Raw genomic sequence first — 21,701 nt, 5'->3', positions numbered from 1 at the left:
CTCAAGAGCATTCGTTCATTCATTTAGCACCTATGGAGCACCCACTGTGTCTGACGCTATGTCTAGCATGGAGGACACATGGTGAGAAATAGATAAGGAACTTGTTCTCAAATCACACAACTTCTCTGAATACAATTCCTTTATGTTTACGATGTGAAGAATGCATTAGAATGACCTCTCAAGGCCCTTTACCTCTAGATCTTGAATCTTTATTTTTCTGGGCTCACGATCTGCCCAGAAGAAGAGTAACAGGAAAGCTGCTGCTCAAATCACATAATAGATACTGTGCTAATTACCCTATTCTCTCCAGAGTCTCCTAAAATAGGTATTATTATACCCATTTTATAGATAAGAAAATTAAGCATCAGAGAGGTTGAATTGCCTTTTGTTACAAGTGAGAAAGAGGCAGAACCAGACTCAATCCAGCTCTACTGACTCCAAGACCAACATTCTCCCTCCTCCTCTGTTCCCATTCCCCAGATTTATAATCTCAATTCATCTCCCCTGGACTTTTCTCTGGGAGTATTTATGGAGAACTTCTTTAAGCATCCATGGAAGTACAATATAAACTATCTCCTTTTTGCCATATGGGTCACTCCCTCTTTACCTTTTAAGATTTTCCTATTCACCCTAAGGGTGATCTTGTGATCTAAACCCAGTGCTCCCACCGATTTGCCTTTGCACGTGCTTCACCTTCACCTTGGAATCATTGTCAATCTTGTCTGTAGCCAAATTCTGTACTCTTTCCCAGACTTAATTTGTCTTACTCCTAAACTTAGTTCATTCAGCACTAATAGCTGTCTAATACAGAAAGAAGTTTAAAAAACGAAAGAGTATAAAATCATTTCTTTGTGGGAAATAAGACATGCAGAGATTATAGGAAAGTTATAGGCTAAAATAGTTATAGAGAAAGAGAAGGAAGGTAGCAGGATAGGGCTGGAGTCATTGGAACTTGAGGAATAGTTAAGGCTTGATTAGATGAAAAGAGACAGAGGCAGGGAAGGGTAACAAGGTCAGATAAAGAGCAGAGAGGTCCACTGAGTATTGAAGAAGTTGGATGTCTTTCTGGCTGGAGTGACTAGGTTTGAAGAACCCTGGAAGCTGAGATGGAACAGTTGAACTGGATGTTATTGTTGAAGAATGTGACTTAGGAGTACTGGAGTAAGAGTTTGCACATCTGTGTTCTTGCTCTATCAATCTGCAGTCTAGGGAATATCGATCAAGAGACCTGAGCCTCCATTTCTTCATCTCCTGGGCTGCCTCAGACCATGAGACGTCTAAGCCCCTTTGAATAGCCTGCCTCCTCTACTCTTCCCTCCTCCAGGTGTTTTGTAGAGCGTCTTTATGCATAAGTCAGCTAGGAGCTGAGACCTTTCACAGCACAGTATAGTCACATCCACTCTATGAGAACTCTCACGGTGCAGAAAAACATGATTTCTCACGAAGCTACACAAGTTAAATAATAAAAATTGTTATGCAATTTAAATAATAAAATTCAGGCTACATAAGTTAAATAATACTCACGCATATGCATTCAAAATAGAGTTGTTCCCTTACCAATTTCATGATTTTAAGACACTAAAATTCCTTAATTAAATATTTGGAATTAAAACTTTAAGGCTCGAGGGTTTCTGTTTCACTTGAAAATGTGATCTTGGGAAAACAGTAATATCTCAGGGCTTTTGTTTAATTACATCTGATTCAGACAGTGGTGGCAGAAAGGGTGGATGGTCTCAAGATGATCATCTGGATAAAAATGTGGTCAGGCACACTCAGATGACCAGCCAGGAAAAGCCGGCAGGAGCAAACAGCATCAACCATGAGTCTTAGGAAAAGGCAATGCCTAAAATCCTCAAAGAAGCTAATTTTATGTATCAACTTGAATGGGCGATGGGGTGCCTAGTTTTTGGATAAATATTATTCTAGTTTTGTCCAGGAGGGGGTTTCTGGATGAGATCAATCAATATATAAATTGGTAGACTGAGTAAAGCAGATTGCCCTCCCCAATGTGGGTGGGTCTCATCCAATCTGTTGAAGACCTGAATAGAGCAAAAATGCTGAGAAAGGGAAAAAACACAGTCTTTGCCTGTCTTCAAGCTAGGATGTCAGTCTTGACCTGCCTTCAGACTTGGACTCAGATTGGAACAAGACCTTCAGCTCTCTTGGGTCTCCAGCTGACCAACTGTAGATCTTGGGACTTCTTCGCCTCTATTGTTGTATCAACCAATTCCTTATAATAAAACCAGGTATCTATCTATGCATCTATATTCTTGTATCTATCTGTGTATGTGTATGTATGTATGCATCTACCATTAGGATCTGGATCAAAGAGTGAAGGATCAAGGCAGCAGTTCTCTCTTAGAGTCTAGTGGCAAAAGGTTTGTTGTTTCTGTCCTTTCTAAGTGTAGTAATGGAAGCTGATCTTAAAGAGCAATGTAGTTTAATGACTACACTGGAATCAGACTACTTGGATTCTTATCCTGGCTCCACTATTTATGAGCTAGACGACTTGGACACATCACTTAACTGCTCTGGACCTCATTTTTCTCATCTGTAAAATGAGAAAAATGAGGTGTTTGTTAGAATTTTATAGACCAGTATATGAAGATCACCTAAAAGAGCACCTAGGACACAGTAAGTGTTCTTTAAATGGTAGCTATTATAAACTCTCCTGGGCTCACTGAGCTCATCATGGTCTCTCATCTTCTGTACAGCACCCTTTTCATCCAGTCCATGACTAAGGACAGGAGGAAAGAGGAATTCCACAAATGTTTTTCCTGAACTTACCAGGAAGTCTTTGAAGTTATCTAACAGGACACAGGACACTTTTAGGCCAAGTATTACCCAGTGGAATAGCTTTTCAATGAGTTAAAAGGACTGTGTCCTGGAGTAGAGGTTCTAAGTAGATGCCCACTTTGAACATACATTAGATTTCCTCGGGTATATGACTGGGAAGCTACGGTGTGAGAAGGAGGACTGAATTTCCTTCTTCTTTCCTTTTATAATAATTTGCTCCTAATTGCAGAAGAATTATATGCTCATTAAATAAAAAATTTAAAGTTATATAAAAGAAAATAAAAATCATCCACAGTCCTAATATCTAAAGATAAACAGTATTTTAAAATATGTATTTCTAGCTTTTATCTATTTGTTCGTAAGACACATACCTTTATGAAAACAAGATTGAGACTATAATATATACAGTCAAGTCCAAATCCTGATTTTTAAAAACACAATATTATATTGTAAGCATTTTTCTATGTTATTAATTTGAAATCGTAATCTTAATGGACATTTAGCAGTTTCTAATTCTCTTTTATTGTGATTAAATCCTACAATAAAATAACTTCTACATGGATCTTTTTTTCTTATGTAAACAATGTTTTATGAGACTGCAATGAGATCTCATACATGGAAAGCCCTTAGAACAATGCCTGTCTTGGAGTTGCCGTCATGGCACAGAGGATAACAAATCTGACTAGGAACCATGAGGTTGCGGGTTTGATTCCTGGCCTCACTCAGTGGGTTGACGATCAGGCGATGCCGTGAGCTGTGACCCGTGAGCTGTGACGTAGGTCGCAGACAAGGCTCGGATCTGGTGTTGCTATAGCTCTGGTGTAGGCCAGCAGCTACAGCTCCGATTAGACCGCTAGCCTGGGAACCTCCATATGCTGCGGGTGCAGCCTAAAAAAAGGCAAAAAGACGAAAAAAAAAAAAAAAAAAAAAAAGAACAATGCCTGTCTCATAGAAAATGTTCAATCCTTGTAATTATGATGATAGACTTCTAGTGGGGAATTCCTAGGCGAAAGAGTATAAACATTTTTAAAGTATTTGATGTCTACTGCTTTCCAGACAGGACATCACAATGTCCACTTCTAACTAGCAGCATGTGAGAGGGCCTGCCTCCCACACCCTGACCTAGCTGTTTTTCTCAATCCAATTCTGTAAGCTTTGCAGAAAGAGAATACCATTTCCATTTTCTGGCACCAGGTAAACTGCCAATTTTAGTGTTTGACAGTGTGGTGAGTGATCATATTTTTCTGTGTTTCTGTAGATTTCCTGCTGTGATGTTAGGAGACTTACAAAGGCTCTGAAGTGGAAACTGGATGAAGGCCTCTGAGTTATAAGATGGCATTATGCTTTACCTTTGGGAGATGAGTGCTCTGTACTATGCCCACAGTTAGTCCAGTGCCTACATGCTGTTGCTGAGCACTCTTTCCCCCACTTTCAATGTAAAATAAATATCTAGATTTATTGTCATAGGGGCTGACTCAGTTTAGAAGCTCTAGGTTTCCAGGGTGTACCACACAGGACTCAGTACTAAGGGCCACGCAAGGGCTCAGAGAGCCAGGCTGGTTTGTCCAGTAAATCACCTGAGAATCTTGTTCAAGAGCAGCCTTTGAGTCAGTAGGTGGCAGTTTGAAATTCTGCATTTCTAACAAGCTCCCAGGTTGTGCCAGTGCTGCTGGTCTATGGATCACACTTTGAGTGGCAAGCCTTTATATAATTAACTCTTCCTTTCAAATTATATCATGATGCCAGTTACTCTTCAAAAATATTATTTGCAGTAACTGTATTATATTCCATTATAGGAATCACCATAGTTTGGGTAACCCATTTCTAATTGTGGAAATTTTAGTTTGGTGTCAATTTTTCAATATTATATAACTCTCCAATGAACATTCTTGTATATAAATCTGTGTGCAAGTCTACTTCCTTAGGATAATTCTATCAAGGAAATCCGTGGGCCAAAATAGATACATGTTCAGGCTTTTAGAAACTTATTTCCCAAAAGTTCTTTAGAAAAATTATTCCACACAAAGACACATGTACTCCAATGTTCATTGTAGCACTATTTACAATAGCCAAGACATGGAAACAACCTGAATGTCCATCGACAGAGGAGTGGATCCAGAAGATGTGGTACATATACACAATGGAATATTACTCAGCCATTAAAAAGAACGAAATACCAGCATTTTTTTGTAACACGGATGGACCTAGAAACTATCATGCTAAGTGAAGTCAGCCATACAATGAGACACCAACATCAAATGCTTTCACTGACATGTGGAATCTGAAAAAAGGACAGACTGAACTTCTTTGCAGAACAGATGCTGACTCACAGACATTGAAAAACTTATGGTCTCCAGAGGAGACAGTTTGGGGGGTGGGGGGACGTGCCTGGGCTGTGGGGTGGAAATCCTGTGAAATCAGATTGTTATGATCATTATACAACTACAGATGTGATAAATTCATTTGAATAATAAAAAAAATGGAAAAAAATTTAAAAAAAAGGTTAAAAAAAAAAAAGAAAAAAGTTATCCCAGTGTCTTAGTCCATTCAGGCGGCTTTAGCAAAATACCACAGAGTAGGTTATAAGTAACAGATACTGATTTCTCACAGCTCTGAAGGCTGTTAAGTCCAAGATCAAGGTGCTGGCAGATGCAGTGTCAGGTGAGGGTCCACTTCCCAGTTCACAGACAGAAACTTCTCATTGTAACCTCACATGGTAGAGGGGATGAGGGATCTCTCTGGGGCCTCTTTTATTTTTATTTATTAATTTATTTTGGAGGCACCTGCAGCATGAGGAAGTTCCCACGCCAGGGATTGAATCCGTGTCAACATGGTGCCTCCTTTATAAGGGTACTAATTCTATTTATGAGGGCTCTACCCTCATCACCTAATTACCTCCTAAAGGATCCACCTCCTAATACCATCACCTTAGGGGTTTAGGATTTTAACACATGAATTCTGCAGGGGACAGAAACATTCAGACCATAGCACCAAATATACTGCTGACTGAGAGATTTGCTTCCTGTAGCCCCTCACACTTACATGCTCAGCCCCTACTTTCAAGGGCTTCCCCTGGCTTTTGACTGGGTGCTTACATTGCCAGTGCCTGCTGGACAGCAGAACCTACTCAATAGATACGGTTCTCATAATTCACCCTTATATTCCTCCACTTACGCATGTAAAAATACTCTTGACTGTCCACTCAGTTGATGCTATAGGCACCCTACTGGGAGATGGAGTACAGGAGAGTTCAGCAACTAATCATAAAATTAATTTAATTATAGTTATGATACTTACATGGTGCTATAAGTATATAAGAATCTGGCCTAATCTAAGGATTAGGAACACCTCCTAAGGAAGTGACATTTGAGATGAATTCTGAATGTTCTGAAGATATGGCACTCAAGTTCCCTAAGTTTTGGTTAGTCCTTTTCAAATAGGTGGAGGCCCTAATGACAGAAACTTGGAAGTCACCTTCAGTAAGAAATGGTACACATGAAGTCTCCAAAGTTCTCCCAAAAGGTCCATTGCCTCTGCTGTTATTCATTCTCCCTGTCATGCTATTGCGAAGATGACTCTGTGGGAGAGTTCCCCTGATGTTTCCCATTATTGAATCAAAATATCATCTGATTTCCCATCCATGACCATTTGTTAGGGAATGGAGCCTAAATAAGAGGTTAATTTAAGGTAATTCATTCAGAGGCAAATATATTTGATCTTCACATCAGTCATTATTTTGAATATTCTCTACCACTGCTGCTTCTGTTAATGCAGATAATGAGAGCTGAGAGAAAGAAATCAGTACACAAAGTTACAGTAATCAAAACAGTGTGGTACTGCCATAAGCATGGCCATATAGACTTGAGAATCCAGAAATAAACCTATACTTTTCTGGCTGATTGATTTTCAATGCAGATGCCAAGACCATTCAATGCAGGAAAGAATACTCTCTTCAACAATTGGTGCTGGGCAACTGGATATCGGCATACAAAAAAAAAAAAATGAAGTTTGATCCCTATCTCACACCAAATACAAAAATTAACTGAAAATGGGCCAATGACCTAAATATAGGAGCTAAAATGATAAAACTTAGAAGAAAAAACTGAGGATAAAACTTCATGACCTTGAATTTGGCAATGGATTATTAGCTGTAACATAAAAAGCATAAGCAATAAAAGGAAAAATAACTTTTACTTCATTAAAATTAAAAACTTGTGCATCAAAGAACAGTATTAAAAAAGTGAAAAGACATCTGAAAGAATGGGGAAAATACTTGCAAGTCATATATTTAAGGGTCTAGAATCCAGAATATTTAGAGAATTCATACAACTCAATGAAATGACAAATGACTCAGTCAAAAAATAGTCAAAGGACTTGAACAGACATTTCCCTAAAGAAGACATACAAATGACTAATAAGTACATGAAAAGATGCTCAATGTCATTAGTCACTAGGAAGTTGGAAATCAAAATCACAGTGAGGTACACTTCAAACTCATTAGGAAATATTTTTAAGAAGGAAAATATGGAAAAGTAAACAAGATTTGGCAAAAATGTGGAGGACTTGGAACCCTTGTAGACTGCTGATGGGAACGTAAAATAGTACAGCCCCTGTAGAAAATATTTTTGGTTGTTTCTTCAAAAGTTATATGTAGTATTACCATGTAACTCAGCAATCCTACTCCTATGTATATACCCCAAAGAATTTAAAACTGGTACTCAAACAAATAGATATACATGTATGTTCACATCAGCACTACTCAAAATATCAAAAATACTATGAACAGGTGAATGTATAAACACAATGTAGTATGTCCGTAAAATGGAATATTATTCAGCCATAAAAATAAATAAGGTGCTGATACATACCATATTGTGATGAACCTCAAAAACATTAACCCAAATGAAAGAAACTAGACACAGAAGGCCACATATTATATGATTCCACTTAGATGAAATATTTAGAATAGGTAAATCCATAGAGACAGAATACAGATTAGTTATTGCCAGGGGCTGGGAAAAGGTGAGCATGGGAAGCAACTGCTTAATAGGTACGAGGTTTCCTCTTAGATAAAAGTGTTCTGAAATTAGATAGGAGTTGTGGTTGCACAAAATTATGAATGGTTAAATGACTTTTTAAAGTGACTGATTTTATGTTATATGAATTTTACCTCCATAAAAAATAGAACAAGTTAACTAGACTTTCTGTGGTGATCATTTCACAATACATACATATAATAACTAAAATAAAGAAATCAAGATAAGATTCTTTCCTTTTTTGTCTGCAATATTTTATGGTTTCAATTTTGAAACATATTAGCAAAATCATGATATACCTTTGGTTATTACTATCTGAGGGTTTTAGTAGAGGTCATGCTAATGGGTTTGCCCATCATTTTCACCAACTCTGTACAATTCAGATTTCAGTCCAAGGCTTCAGGAACATTGCCAACAGCTGCAGTGGGATTATGCATCTGACCATCAATGACATGCCAACTCTGACAGACAACTGTGTAAAAGTAAGTAGTTGGAAAGTACATTTTCTTCCCAGTCCCATCAGTAGGCACATTTTCTAGTGGCTTAAATTATTGAAAAATACGAATGAGCTTTTCTTTACATAACAAAAATCAGAAAATTTACACATATACACATTTGAGCATTTGAATCCTTAAGTACCCTAAGAAAATTTGTTTCAGTTAGGATATTTTTGTTTCAATGATATTATAGTCTAAGCATACATTTTAAGTTTAGTTCTACATGTCAGGCTTCTAAATGTAGTGATTTTTTTTCCCAGCATTCCATTTTCTTAAGTTTTCCAATTCTTTTGTAATATGATTTAGTTGATTCCTCTGCATTACTCAAATGTAAGTGTACTAAAATATACTGAAAGAAGATCCCATTTTGTTTGAAATTAGGAAAATTTTATAGTCAATGTGTCTGTTTTTGAAAACATTAAGAGGGGGAAAATGACCTCATTACTTTGCTAAGTTTGTTAGATACACCCCAGTTAATTTAATTACCTTTTCTTTTGAAAGGCTTTAGTTGAAAAATGCCATCGTATTACATCGGTAGTTTTCATCGGTGCACCACATATCTCTGATTATACTTTCAAGGCTCTTTCTACTTGTGACCTCAGAAAAATCCGATTTGAAGGTCTGTGATATTTAAAAGTGGTCTAGCATTAATTTTTACTTTTTCTCTTCTGGCAATTCAAATACAATACTTTTCTGTTTTCTTCTTTTTTTAAAAACAGGAAATAAAAGGATTACTGATGCATGCTTTGAATTTATAGACAAGAATTATCCAAATATCAGCCACATTTACATGGTGGACTGCAAGGGACTAACAGATGGTAGCCTGAAGTCCCTCTCACCTTTAAAGCAGCTAACTGTGTTGAATCTGGCAAACTGTGTAAGGTAATGAGTCATTCAGTCAAGAAACACTGATTATCTAGAATGTTTCAGATTTTCCCTCCAGGCTCATTGGTTAGTAAACACGAAGGCCAGGAGTTCAAGGAGAGGTAAGTGAAGGGGTCTGTTGTAAAGAAAGTGAGGGGCACCCAACTCAGGCTGGTTGTATGGACGTGCATGGGGATTATCAGGGGATGCTCAGGATATGTGGAACACAGCACCTTGTAAGATTAAATGAATTCATTGTAACACTTCTGGGCTATTTTTCCTAGTGAGGGTTCTCACAGTTAGTTCAGAACTTTTCCTGAACTGACTTGCAGACTTTCTTATAAAGAACCAGTCTTATTGAAGGGTTTCTTCTTGAGTACTGGTTAGATTTCTCCTCTGTGTGGATTTGCTCACCAATGAACAGAAGCCAACTTCCTACTAATACCCTTTGTTTAGCTAGGTTACAGTTGGGCTTCTATCCTGATATTCTCAGATGGGCAAGGATCAAATTCTTGCTAAAATTTCTTCCTCAATATATATCTCAGCCTCTTTCCTATATAAATTTCTTATAATATTATAGGGCCAGATGATAACAAAGTATCATTTGATCTACAATGAAATTGGCCAATATTTGGGAAAATATAAGACAGGTTAAGCTAAGCTACACAAAATCTTAACCCATGTTCTATATTATCAAAATGGGGAGGTACCATAGGTGGGGAGGGGAGGTAAACACAGGATTTAAAATGGGAAAAATATGGATTAGGATGAGGCCTCCAGTCAGCAGCTGGGAAGGAACTGAGGCCTCCTGCCAATGGCCATGTGAGTAAACTTGGAAACAGACCTTCCACTTCTCAGGCAAGCCTTTAGGAGACTAAAGCTGCACCTGGCATTTTGATTGCAAGCTCATGAGCAAGATGGCATTATGATGCAAGAACAGCGTTTGTGTGTGTGTATTTGTGTGTGTGTGTGTTTAACAGCTAATCCTATCTGTGCAATAAAGTTGAATTTCACTCATATATTTCACTCAGACTTTTGCAGGTTAACTAATTTTAAAAATAAGTGGAGGTTTTCCAGCAGTATAGTTGACAAAACACTTCAAAGGACTCCTTGCTACAAAAAATTTAGATCCTTGATGAACACATTTTCAATACATTGCTGAGCCCACAAAGAGTGAGAGAAATCTCCAATATCCAATCTAATGATTCTGTACCATCTTCGCAATGAACAGACTCTCTGAGATGAGTAGTGAATAGCAAGCATACATAAAAGGTAGAGCTGCTCTGAGCATAAACATTCATTTCAACATTGCCTTTAAGATTGTCAACTTTAGCTAGACTCAAGATATGGAAGCAGAATCTGAAACTTCTACAGTGTTTGCACTCCTTCAAAGGGGACAAGGTGGTCTCAGGAAGGTAGTACTCAGGCTCCTAGAAAAAGTTAGCTCTAAGCTTTTCTGAAGTAAAGCATCTTCTATTTAGGTCTCCAGGATTCACATTGGTTAAGATCAAATAAAAAGGTACTCACTACTAAAGATCATCAAATGTACAAATACATGACCTGTCATGAAGCAAAATAAATTTGATCTTCCAATAATTCAGATGTTAGAATTATCAGTCACAGAATATTAAGTAAACTATGTATGAACCATTTGAAGAAATAATGGAATCAGAAATCTAAGTCGGCAACAAAATATGATAAAAACAACTAGATTTATTTGAAAACTAACTTTTAGAAAAATATATAGTTATATATAGTAAATATATAGTTATATATATTCATATAACTATACTATAGTTACTGAAATAAAGAAACTCAATGTGTTGCTAATCATCAGATTAGAACTCACTGAAAAGAGAAGCAGAGCTAGAAGATAACTGAAGAAATGACAGCTGAGTAAAAAAATAAAAAGAAAAATGTGGCAAGGAATAACAAATGACAGAGAAGTTTTAATATCAGAGATTTAGATTAGATTTTTAAAATTTATAAGCAATATACCTAAAGCAGGAGGTTAGAGAGTCAAAAAGTATATCTTTTTCTCAAACATACATCAATCCTTTAAAAAATGGATTGTGGGAGTTCCTGTCGTGGCGCAGTGGTTGCGGAATCCGACTAAGAACCATGAGGTTGCGGATTTGGTCCCTGCCCTTGCTCAGTGGGTTGACGATCTGGCGTTGCCGTGAGCTGTGGTGTAGGTTGCAGACGCGGCTTGGATCCCGCGTTGCTGTGGCTCTGGCGTAGGCCAGTTACTGCTCAGATTCGAGCCCTAGCCTGGGAACCTCCATATGCCGCGGGAGCGGCCCAAAGAAATAGCAAAAAGACAAAACAAAACAAAACAAAACAACAAAAAAATGGATTGTGTATGCAGTTTTAAAGCGAGTCCCACAATTTTCAGAGCACTGGTATCAACAAACTATATTCTCTCACTGCAATACAATTAAATTAGGAATCAATAATAAAAAGATAAATTTAAAAACATATATATGATTTTAAAGTGAGAATTCCAGGGCATCAGAATCATCTGAAGAGCTGAATAAAACTACATATGTCCAAGCCCCACTCCAGAGCCACAAAATCTGAATATTTAGGAATGGAACAGTAAGTTGCGTATTTAAAAAAATAATAATAATATGGATGCTTTTGATATACAGCCATGTTTAGGACTAACTGCACTAACTTGGCCTATAAGATCCCCTTCTATTGACATTTATGCCCCAGGATTATCACATAAATTTATATATACATATACATGTAAATATATACATACATACCATACATACACATCTGTATGTGTGTGTGTATTATATATATATGTGTGTGTGTGTGTGTGTGTTTTCAGCTTATCTTATCCACTCCATTCATTTATATGTATTCTATCTATATTTTATAATATTTCATCTATAAAATGAGGACAATAAAGGCTTTTATTTTCTCAAAATTTTTTGTGAGGATCAAGTACGTTAATTCATGTCATGGGCTTAGAATAGTGTCTGGCACATAATAAGCTCTCAATAAATGCTATGTATTATTTTTATTACTGCTTTATAATATGTTTTGATATCTAATAGAATAAGACTCTATTAGTAGTCTTCTTTTAAGTTATTAGATATTTTGTCAATTTATTCTTCCAAGTGAACTTTAGAATAATTTTATCATATTTCAGAAGAAAATCCTATTGAGATGTTAGTTGAAATTGTGTTAAATAGATGAGTTAATTTTGGAAAGATATATAGTTTTATAATACTTATTTGAGTTTTTCTTTAACCCAAAATTATTTATTAAAAATATATTCAGATATCTAAGCAGTTTATGTCTAATTATCATTTTGTTATTAGTTTTATGACATCATGGTATACAAAAATACAGCCTGTACAACTTCTGTCTTTTGGAGTCTTTATTTAGGAGTAAGGCTGGTGGGGAAGTTGATGGTTATATTATTTATCATGTTGAATATACTTAAATATTCTAAGGAACTTACATTAATTACATTACTTAAATTTTCATGCCCTTTTTGGTCAAGAGTCAAGTTTACTGCAAAATTGTATATTAATTATGTTCCTTTTGAATTTCTAAGTATGTTTCCTTTATTTTGTATATATGCTATATTATATGTTGCATGAAAGTTCATGACTAAAATTACCAAAAAACAAAAATCAGACTGGCCTTGTATTTCTCCTCTGTAATGGAAAATATGTTTATAATTGATATTTATTATTGTTGTTATATTACATGCACACACACATATTCAAATTGCTGTATCATTGCATCATTTCACTGTACACAGATGGGAAAGAATATGACCCCAAAATTCTATACACAGACATATTATCTTTGTTGATGATGTTACTTAATCAGTATAAAATTATCCCATTAGTATTGCTCAGTATCTTAACTAGCAGAGTTTTTTAGCTCAGTGTAAAATTGCCACTCTTGTGTAATTTTATTTACATTTGCCTAATACCATTTTGCAATTTTCTTTGTTTGTTGTCATTTTATTATAAATGTATTTCTTGTTGACTACTTATCATTTAGGGAGATCATTTATAAAGCAGGACTTACACAGATGGGGCAGGGAGGGCACTGACGTATAGGTATCTCTGATCAAGGACAGTGTGGTAAGAACTGAGGTCAAGGCCCTCAGAATCAGGTTTTTTTCTGCCTCAGAAAGAAAGGATCTATAGGTAATGTAATAGGATTCCAGATCAAATAAAGTGACTTGTACTCAGTGCAAATTCCTCTAATATTTTGACTGCTAGTCTTGGTTCTCCCTACCCTAAGTTTTAGTCTTTTTCTGTTGTAGGAGATTGCATCAGACACTGTTCAACATGATCACAGTTTAACTCAAAGGAAGAGACCTTGTAGACCCTCTGTTTTATCAATAATTATGCCACCTAAGTAAATGAATAAATGAACAGGGATGGCATTATTATTAATACTTCTCCCATTACTATCATTTATACATTTTCTACTAAAATAAAAGCTATATAATCAAATTTGGTTTTAAAATGCTGACAAAATATCACACTTATATATTACCTTGCTATTTTCAAATGTATTAGTTGTAGTAACTATTAATAGTGTGCTATATACTTATGTATAAAATCACACATATAACTTTGCTTACTCTTTCCTATAGAATTGGTGATATGGGACTAATTCAATTTCTTGATGGCCCTGTGAGCACAAAGATAAGAGAGCTAAATTTAAGTAACTGTATACACTTGGGTGATGCCTCTATGGCGAAGCTATCAGAACGGTATGATAAAACAGTGATACTACTTTACATCATATTACGAATAATTTGTATATTTGCTAATGGGAGAGATCAGAAATAGACTTTTGAAGCCATTTGGAAAACATCAGCGATGCCCTGAAGCTGATCCAATATTCAGTGAACCCAAGCAAGATATTGGAGTCATAGACTGAATTAATCTTTTGATTATATCTAAGATATTTCTTACTAACTAACTTCACCTTAGAGAAAGTTTGAGATAGAATCACTCATGAAGTTATGAAGAGCTATGCCTAGGTAACTTCTCTGTACTTTTCAAGGATATTATCTGTACATAAACCTTTATTTCAGTGTTTCCCAGGGGCTACGCTGGTGGAAACACTGGTGGGTTTATACTTGATCCTCTTTACTTGTCAAAGGTCTTGTGTATACTAAATGGTTAAATCCAATTCTTGTAGCAAACTTGTAAAGGATAAATGAGAAATTTAACTTTGAACTTTTAGTGGTCATTTATCATGATATCTACACCACAGTTCTTGTAAATATGTATGAATGTAACATTTTTTCTTATTAGAAATTGCAACAGGAGACAAAATCAAAGATTTATGTCATGTAATAATCCACCTCTTCTCCATCCAACTTTGTAATGTCAAATTATTTCCACTTTTAAGCTTGCTTTTATGACAAAAAAAAAAGGAAAACCCTTGTTTCAATAGTATTTGCTCTCCCCAGTAGTTTTTATACGAAGAAATTGCTACTGACAGTATGACTAAAAGCTAAAATTAATTCTTAATGATACTTTCTTTCAGCTGTTCTAATTTAAACTACTTGAGTTTACGAAATTGTGAACATTTGACTGACCTAGCAATTGAATATATTGTAAACATCTTTTCTTTGGTATCAGTAGATCTCTCCGGGACAGATATCTCCAATGAGGTAAAAAAAAAAAAAAAAAAAAATTCAAACAGTTCAATGACTTCTATTTTTATCTATAATATAATCATTTTCCATTTTGTAAACAATGGAGAAAACAATATTTTTATTTCTTTAATTATTGGCTTATAAAGGGCAAGTTTGGGAATATTGTTTCTGTAATAGTGATAGACAAGGTTATTTTAAAATCAATAGCCTTATTTCTGTTTTAAAAAACGGTAAAATACAGTATTTTTTATTTAAGGAAAGTCCTTTTCAGATCAGAGTGTTACATGATCTGAAATTTGTTTCAGTAATAGACAATTGGTCATTGTGGAGATAATATTTTAGATGGGCATAAGTATATTTTTCTTGTGAACTGCACATTCTATAAGACTACCTGAACGACTTAAGATCTAAGTTTTTAGTTCAAAATTGAAAACTAGAAATGGCCTCTTCAAATCTACAAAAGGATACATTTTAAGAAATATTTCCTGCAAGCTGCTGTTGCTTTTCATCAGAATAGAATCCAGGTCACACCCATCCTATTATTCCAGCACTGCCCCAATTAACAATTAAAGTGGAGATAAACCCAGAGATTTGTAATGTTTCTGAAAGACTTTAATGGCCTGCAGATAAGGAATGTACTTGTTTCTCTTGAAAATTAGAGCATTGGGAGGGAGGGATAGAAGAAGGCAAGAGACTGAGGAACTGTCTCCCATCTGCTTGCTAAATCCTCATCTCTCAAGCTCATCAGATTTCACGTGTCTCTGAGGCTTTACAGACAAGCATAGGAACATTTCCCCTCCAGTGCATCCTTTAAAATGACCTATTTCTGTTTCTCACCGCATTATTGATATTCGTATTAGATGTACATCCTTCCCCACACATTCAGTGGGTTCTTTTTTAAGTAAAGAACTGTGTCTGTTCATTGGTCCAAGTTCTTTCCTTTCTTCATCTAAGAGTGAATTTAGATTCAGCCTCCATTCTGCTAGGTGGTCTCCTCTCCCCTTTCTTGGAGTGTCATCTAAGTGTATGTAGTATGAGAGTGGGAGGTGGGAGAAGTCACACGTAGTCAACTCATTATGGTGGAACCAAGTCTAATCTTCTCAATGCTGTCTTTTGTCCAATCCTGATGTGTCTGCCCTATCCCAGCTCCAAGGCCCTCTCAAGGCTTCAGGCTCCTTTGTCATATGTGCCTTGCTCTGGGCCCCTCTGGGTCATCCTGGTTCGTAGGAGTCTGTGAGGCCTTCTTAAGCCCATAGTCCTAGACATCCCCCATAGACAGTTCCTTCCTTTTACATCTGGGTATTTTTTTTTTTCCCACTGTACAGCAAGGGGATCAAGTTATCCTTACATGCATACATTACAATTACATTTTTTCCCCACCCTTTGTTCTGTTGCAATATGAGTATTTAGACATAGTTCTCAATGCTATTCAGCAGGATCTCCTTGTAAATCTATTCTAAGTTGTATCTGATAAGCCCAAGCTCCCAATCCCTCCCACTCCCTCTCCCTCCCATCAGGCAGCCACAAGTGAAATTAGAGCAAAAATAAACCCATGGGACCTAATCAAACTGAGAAGCTTTTGCACAGCAAAGGAAACCCAAAAGAAAACAGAAAGACAACTTTCAGAATGGGAGAAAATAGTTTCAAATGATGCAACGGACAAGGGCTTCATCTCTAGAATATATAAGCAACTTATACAACTCAACAGCAAAAAAGCCAATCAACCAATGGAAAAATGGGCAAAAGACCTGAATAGATTGTTCTCCAAGGAAGATATACAGATGGCCAGCAAACACATGAGAAAATGCTCAACATCGCTGATTATAAGAGAAATGCAAATCAGAACTACCTTGAGACACCACCTCACACCAGTCAGAATGGCCATCATTAATAAATCCACAAATAACAAGTGCTGGAGGGGCTATGGAGAAAAGGGAACCCTCCTGCACTGTTGGTGGGAATGGAAACTGGTACAGCCACTATGGAGAACAGTTTGGAGATACCTTAGAAATCTATACATAGAACTTCCATATGACCCCGCAATCCCACTCTTGGGCATCTATCCGGACAAAACTCTACTTAAAAGAGACACATGCACCCGCATGTTCATTGCAGCACTGTTCACAATAGCCAGGACATGGAAACAACCTAAATGTCCATCGACAGATGATTGGATTCGGAAGAAGTGGTATATATACGCAATGGAATACTACTCAGTCATAAAAAAAAAGAATGACATCATGCCATTTGCAGCAACATGGATGGAACTAGAGAATCTCATCCTGAATGAAATTAGCCAGAAAGACAAAGACAAATACCATATGATATCACTTATAACTGGAATCTAATATCCAGCACAAATGAACATCTCCACAGAAAAGAAAATCATGGACTTGGAGAAAAGACTTGTGGCTACATCTGGGTATTTTTGCTCCCAGAGCCACGCTTCATCCTTCTCACTCTCCTGCAGAGTGGCTCACTCATATCAGCTAGAATCCAGCTGTATTTGGTGCTTGTGAGGCATTTGTGAACAATGGGAGGGTCAGAAGAAGGGAGAGGTCAGGGTTTTCGTCCACCTTTCCTTGAATCATTATCATCAGCTACATTTCTATTGTGATCTACTCCCTTTAGTCAGCATGGCTGTGGTTCCAGCTTCCCTGTGACCTTGGACTCTGGGCTCTTCCTGTTGTTCTTCCAGCATAAGGATGGTGGTAGCTTCCTGCTGCTGCTAATCTCTAGATTTTGCCATTATTTCATTAGGCTCCTCAGTTCTCTAACACCTGTGTAGTCAATTCTCTTTCATAATTAAACTTCCTCAGATTTGAACAGAGTTGTTTTTGTTTTCCTCATTAGACCTTAGCTGATAGAATGATAAGCATAGGAACACTCTGATGCCATGTTGCTCTTGCAACCATACCAGGGCAAGGCAGAATGAGTTCTCATGTCTTCCCCAAACCTATCAGAAGGTTCTAACTTTCTCCCTAGCTGACTAGAATCCAGAGAGGTCTAGAACACAGCCCTGCATCCCAGCCAGCAGCTCATTCTTTTGCCACCTCTGCCTCTCCCTTCCCCCACTTCTTCCCCCACAATCCCTTCCTTCCCCCTCCTCCTTTCTCTCTTCTCTTCTCCTTCCCCCTCTGCTCCTCTCCATTCTTCTCTTCTTTGTTCCCTTTTTCTCTTTTCTCTTGGAATGTATTCTTTATCTAATCTGGGGGTGTGGTGTGTGGAAGAAATGTCCCAACTGATTACATGGTTTAAAAAATGTCATGCTCCAAGTCTTTCAGGGTATAGAATCTTAAGCTTACAAGTCTAGTGTTTTTCTCCTGTGTTATTCTATAAAAACCCTTCCCTGACACATAGAATTAGAATGCCCAGCTGTTGTCTGAAAGATCACAGGGTAACAAGAGGGATCAAAGCGCATTATAAAACACATCAAAATATAATTTTCCTATAAGCTTGGAGTGTCTGGTGAACATTTGTTAAATTAATGAAGTGAGGCTTAGATGCTCTATTGTAGTTTTTAGCATTTGGAAAAAAAACTTTTTATTTTAAAGATCATATATTAAAATTTTATCAACCCAGGATAAATTAAAAATTTAGGAATATAGCCTCAAGTCCTCTCCACCCTTTTTATTTTCCTGTAAAGAATATACATGATCTGAGAGAGCTACAAATGGGCCCTTCTGGAGAAGAAAGCTAGTTGTTTTCTGCTAAAAGACTGAAAAATAAGTGTTTTAGAGATTATTGTTTTCTTCCTCCAAGCCAGTTACAGTCTTGTCTCAAAGGCAAATGATTGACAGTACAATGCTACAGCAGCTGTGGAAGCTAACCTCAAACAGTCAAATTAAAATGAGTCAGCCCAGATGTCAACTTGGGCAGCTAAACACCAGCCTGGAGAGTAGGTCTGATGAAGTGCAAATATGATTACAGACTTAACATTCAGGATTTAAACTCTGAAATGTTACAGATACTCACCAGAGATCAAATGTGGTCATGTATACCTTTGGGGGGGGGGGGGGGAGAAACAAACCAGTTATTATGTTCACTCTCAATTCTTTTCAATAGCGCTTTTTAAGAATCACACTACTTATTTAGTTAACTAATATTTATTCTGATTACATTGTGCTTGGTGCTGGGGATACTGGAATGAATAAAACAGACATGGCCCCTCCTTCTAGCCCTTACATTCTAGTGGAAGACAGATGTGAGATGAATGGTTACAAAGTGTGCTGGGTGTGGGAGACAGAAGGGAAACTTAACCTGGCTCAGAGAGTCAGGGAAGAACTTCTTTTCCAAGAGAAAGAGAAGGGGTATGTGGTGAACAGTCTGCACAAAGGTAAAGATGTTAAAATATATGGCGGCATGAAGGCACTCTGCACAGCTGGGTATGGCTGGATTGTGAGAGTGGTGAGAGATGATGTTTGAGAGATAGGCAGGGGCCAGGTCATGAGGGACGCAGAAGCCACAGTGAGGAATTTGTGCTCTGCCTTGTTGGCAATAGGACATTTTGGTATTGTCAGTTAGACTAACATAGTCAGATTGACTATTTTTTATGGCCATGCTCACAGAAGTTCCATGCCAGGGAATGAGCCCATGCCACAGCAGCCACCCAAGCTGCTGTAGTGACAATGCTGGATCCTGACCCGCTATGCCACAAGGGAACCCCCCAGACTGACATTTTGAAAAGATCGTTCTATCTAATTATAAAGCAGGAATCCAGGTGAAGAGTTATGAGGGTCTGTATTAGGGCCAGAACCAGGGAGATGGTAGTAGGTCTGGAGCAGCAGATGTGAGAGAAATTTAGGAGAAAGGATCAACGGGAGCTAGAGGTAGACTGTATGGGGTAAGAAAGAGAGGGAATCAAGGATGGCGCTATATTTTTGGCCTGGGTATCTATGCAAATGGTGACGTCCCTTTCTGAGCTGTGTTCCTTTAGAGTGGGAGGAGCAGGCTTGCTATAGGTTGGGAAAATAGGCATGTTTACTTTGCAACAACTGCAAGACAGCTTTATAGAGATGTAGAAGAGCTCTGGAAATAAGTAGGGAAACTGTTGAAATTTATTCCTCAGAAGCAGAAGAGCTCTTTAGGGTTGCAGTGGGTAATGGGGCATTATGTTCTGAAACCATGAATACTACTTATGAGGAAATTCATCAGCAAAGGCAAAACTATAGATATATAGAAATCTTGAAAGATGTTTAATTGAGAGAGCTAATTTTAATGGGGACAGCAAAGAGGAGAACAAAATTATTTCAAACTTCATACATTTCTTATATGGCTGTATTGTCCTCAGCCATTCCTTTTGTTGAAAATTTTGACTGATATATCATGTCACCCATGAATAAAAGCAATTTAGGAAGTTATCTAATAAGCATATTTTACAGAAAGAGGAAATAACATCAAATTTCTTCTAATAGAAAGAGGATGGAAGTGAAGTAAATAGCTTACTAATGTGGTGGTTTAAGGTATCTTTAAAAATCTTTAATTTTCTATAGCTTTTTTCTTAATTTCTAATTTTCTGGGATGTTACTCATTCCCTTCTTATGCCAGAGGATTGTCTGAGTAGGAGGTTATATCTCCATGTATGTGGGAGAATGTTTTCCACTAAGTTAGGAGAATGATCATTGCTGAAGACCACAGGATCCACAGTTAGGGCAGTTCAATCTGTTACTTCAGTTGCCTTAGTCACTGCCATACTTGTTGTTTAAAGGAAAAATGAGTCAGAGTAATATTCCAGACACTATGCTCAGACAGTGGTTTAAGAAGACTCTTTCATTTGCCTGATTTTCAAAACTGTTCACTATGAGTACTAGCTCCCGAGTGCCTGTGGTGTCAGTAGCCTCCTGGAGTCCCCACACTAGAATGTGAGATCCATGAGGCTGAGACTTTGTTTTATTCACTGCTGTTTTCCCAGAACCTCAGCAGTAGAAAACACTTGATAAATACTCATTAAATTAAGGAAGAGGAGTTCCCGTCGTGGCGCAGTGGTTAACAAATCCGACTGGGAACCATGAGGTTGTGGATTCGGTCCCTGCCCTTGCTCAGTGGGTTGACGATCCGGCGTTGCCGTGAGCTGTGGTGTAGGTTGCAGATGCAGCTCGGATCCCTCGTTGCTGTGGCTCTGGCGTAGGCCAGTGGCTGTAGCTCTGATTCGAGCCCTAGCCTGGGAACCTCCATATGCCGCGGGAGCAGCCCAAAGAAATAGCAAAAAGACAAAAATTAATTAATTAATTAAGGAAGAAAGGCTGATCTCTAGAGATAATAAATGTGGATAAGATCTGTCCCCTGCAACCCAATCTGAAGGGCAAGTGTGGCTAATTTCAATATGGCACAGCAGGTGTGGTGACAGAGGAAGCAGTGAAAACGATCAATTAACAGCCTGTCTAACACAGAAGCATGCAACCGCATGCTTGTTCAGGACACTTTAGGTAGCTTAGTACTACTAGGGATCCACTATGAAAAGGAGATGTGGAGTTCCCGTCATGGCACAGCAGAAATGAATCTGACTAGGAACCAAAAGGTTTCGGGTTTGATCCCTGGCCTTGCTAAGTGGGTTAAGGATCTGGCATTGCCGTGGCTGTGGTGTAGGCCAGCAGCTACAGTTCCAATTCGACCCCTAGCCTGGGAATCTCCATATGCCACAGATGTGGCCCTAAAAAGGCAAAAAAAAAAAAAAAAGAAAAAAAAAGAAAAAAAAAGAAAGAAAGAAAGAAAAGAAAAAGAAAAAAAAAAAAAAAGAAAAGGAGATGTCACTGAGGGAATATCATGCTATTCCGAGGAGCTTGGACTTAAGTCAATGGATGAAGGCGCACTTAGAAGGGCAGTCACAGTCATGGCCAGCCTCCCATTTTAGATTAT

The 21,701-nt window shown here is 37.5% G+C and overlaps 1 protein-coding gene across 1 annotated transcript in view; it reads left to right on the top strand.

Annotated features, from left to right (window-relative positions):
* Positions 1-21,701, top strand: part of FBXL13 (F-box and leucine rich repeat protein 13) — a 204,748-nt gene that overhangs the window by 130,432 nt on the left and 52,615 nt on the right. The window contains exons 13-17 of the mRNA XM_013979811.3: positions 8,216-8,314; positions 8,831-8,948; positions 9,049-9,211; positions 13,830-13,949; positions 14,735-14,861. Of these exons, the coding sequence (XP_013835265.2) occupies positions 8,216-8,314; positions 8,831-8,948; positions 9,049-9,211; positions 13,830-13,949; positions 14,735-14,861 (627 nt within the window). The remainder of the gene's footprint in view (positions 1-8,215; positions 8,315-8,830; positions 8,949-9,048; positions 9,212-13,829; positions 13,950-14,734; positions 14,862-21,701) is intronic.

This window comes from Sus scrofa, chromosome 9 (genome assembly GCF_054392235.1).
Source record: "Sus scrofa isolate SSC_HxYL_T2T_F1_AM1 chromosome 9, Sscrofa_HxYL_maternal_Yorkshire_Landrace_v2.0, whole genome shotgun sequence".
In the NCBI taxonomy this organism is placed as follows: Eukaryota; Metazoa; Chordata; class Mammalia; order Artiodactyla; family Suidae; genus Sus; species Sus scrofa.
The sequence above is the reverse complement of the archived record's forward strand: the minus strand, read 5'-3'. Positions and strand labels throughout refer to the sequence as shown.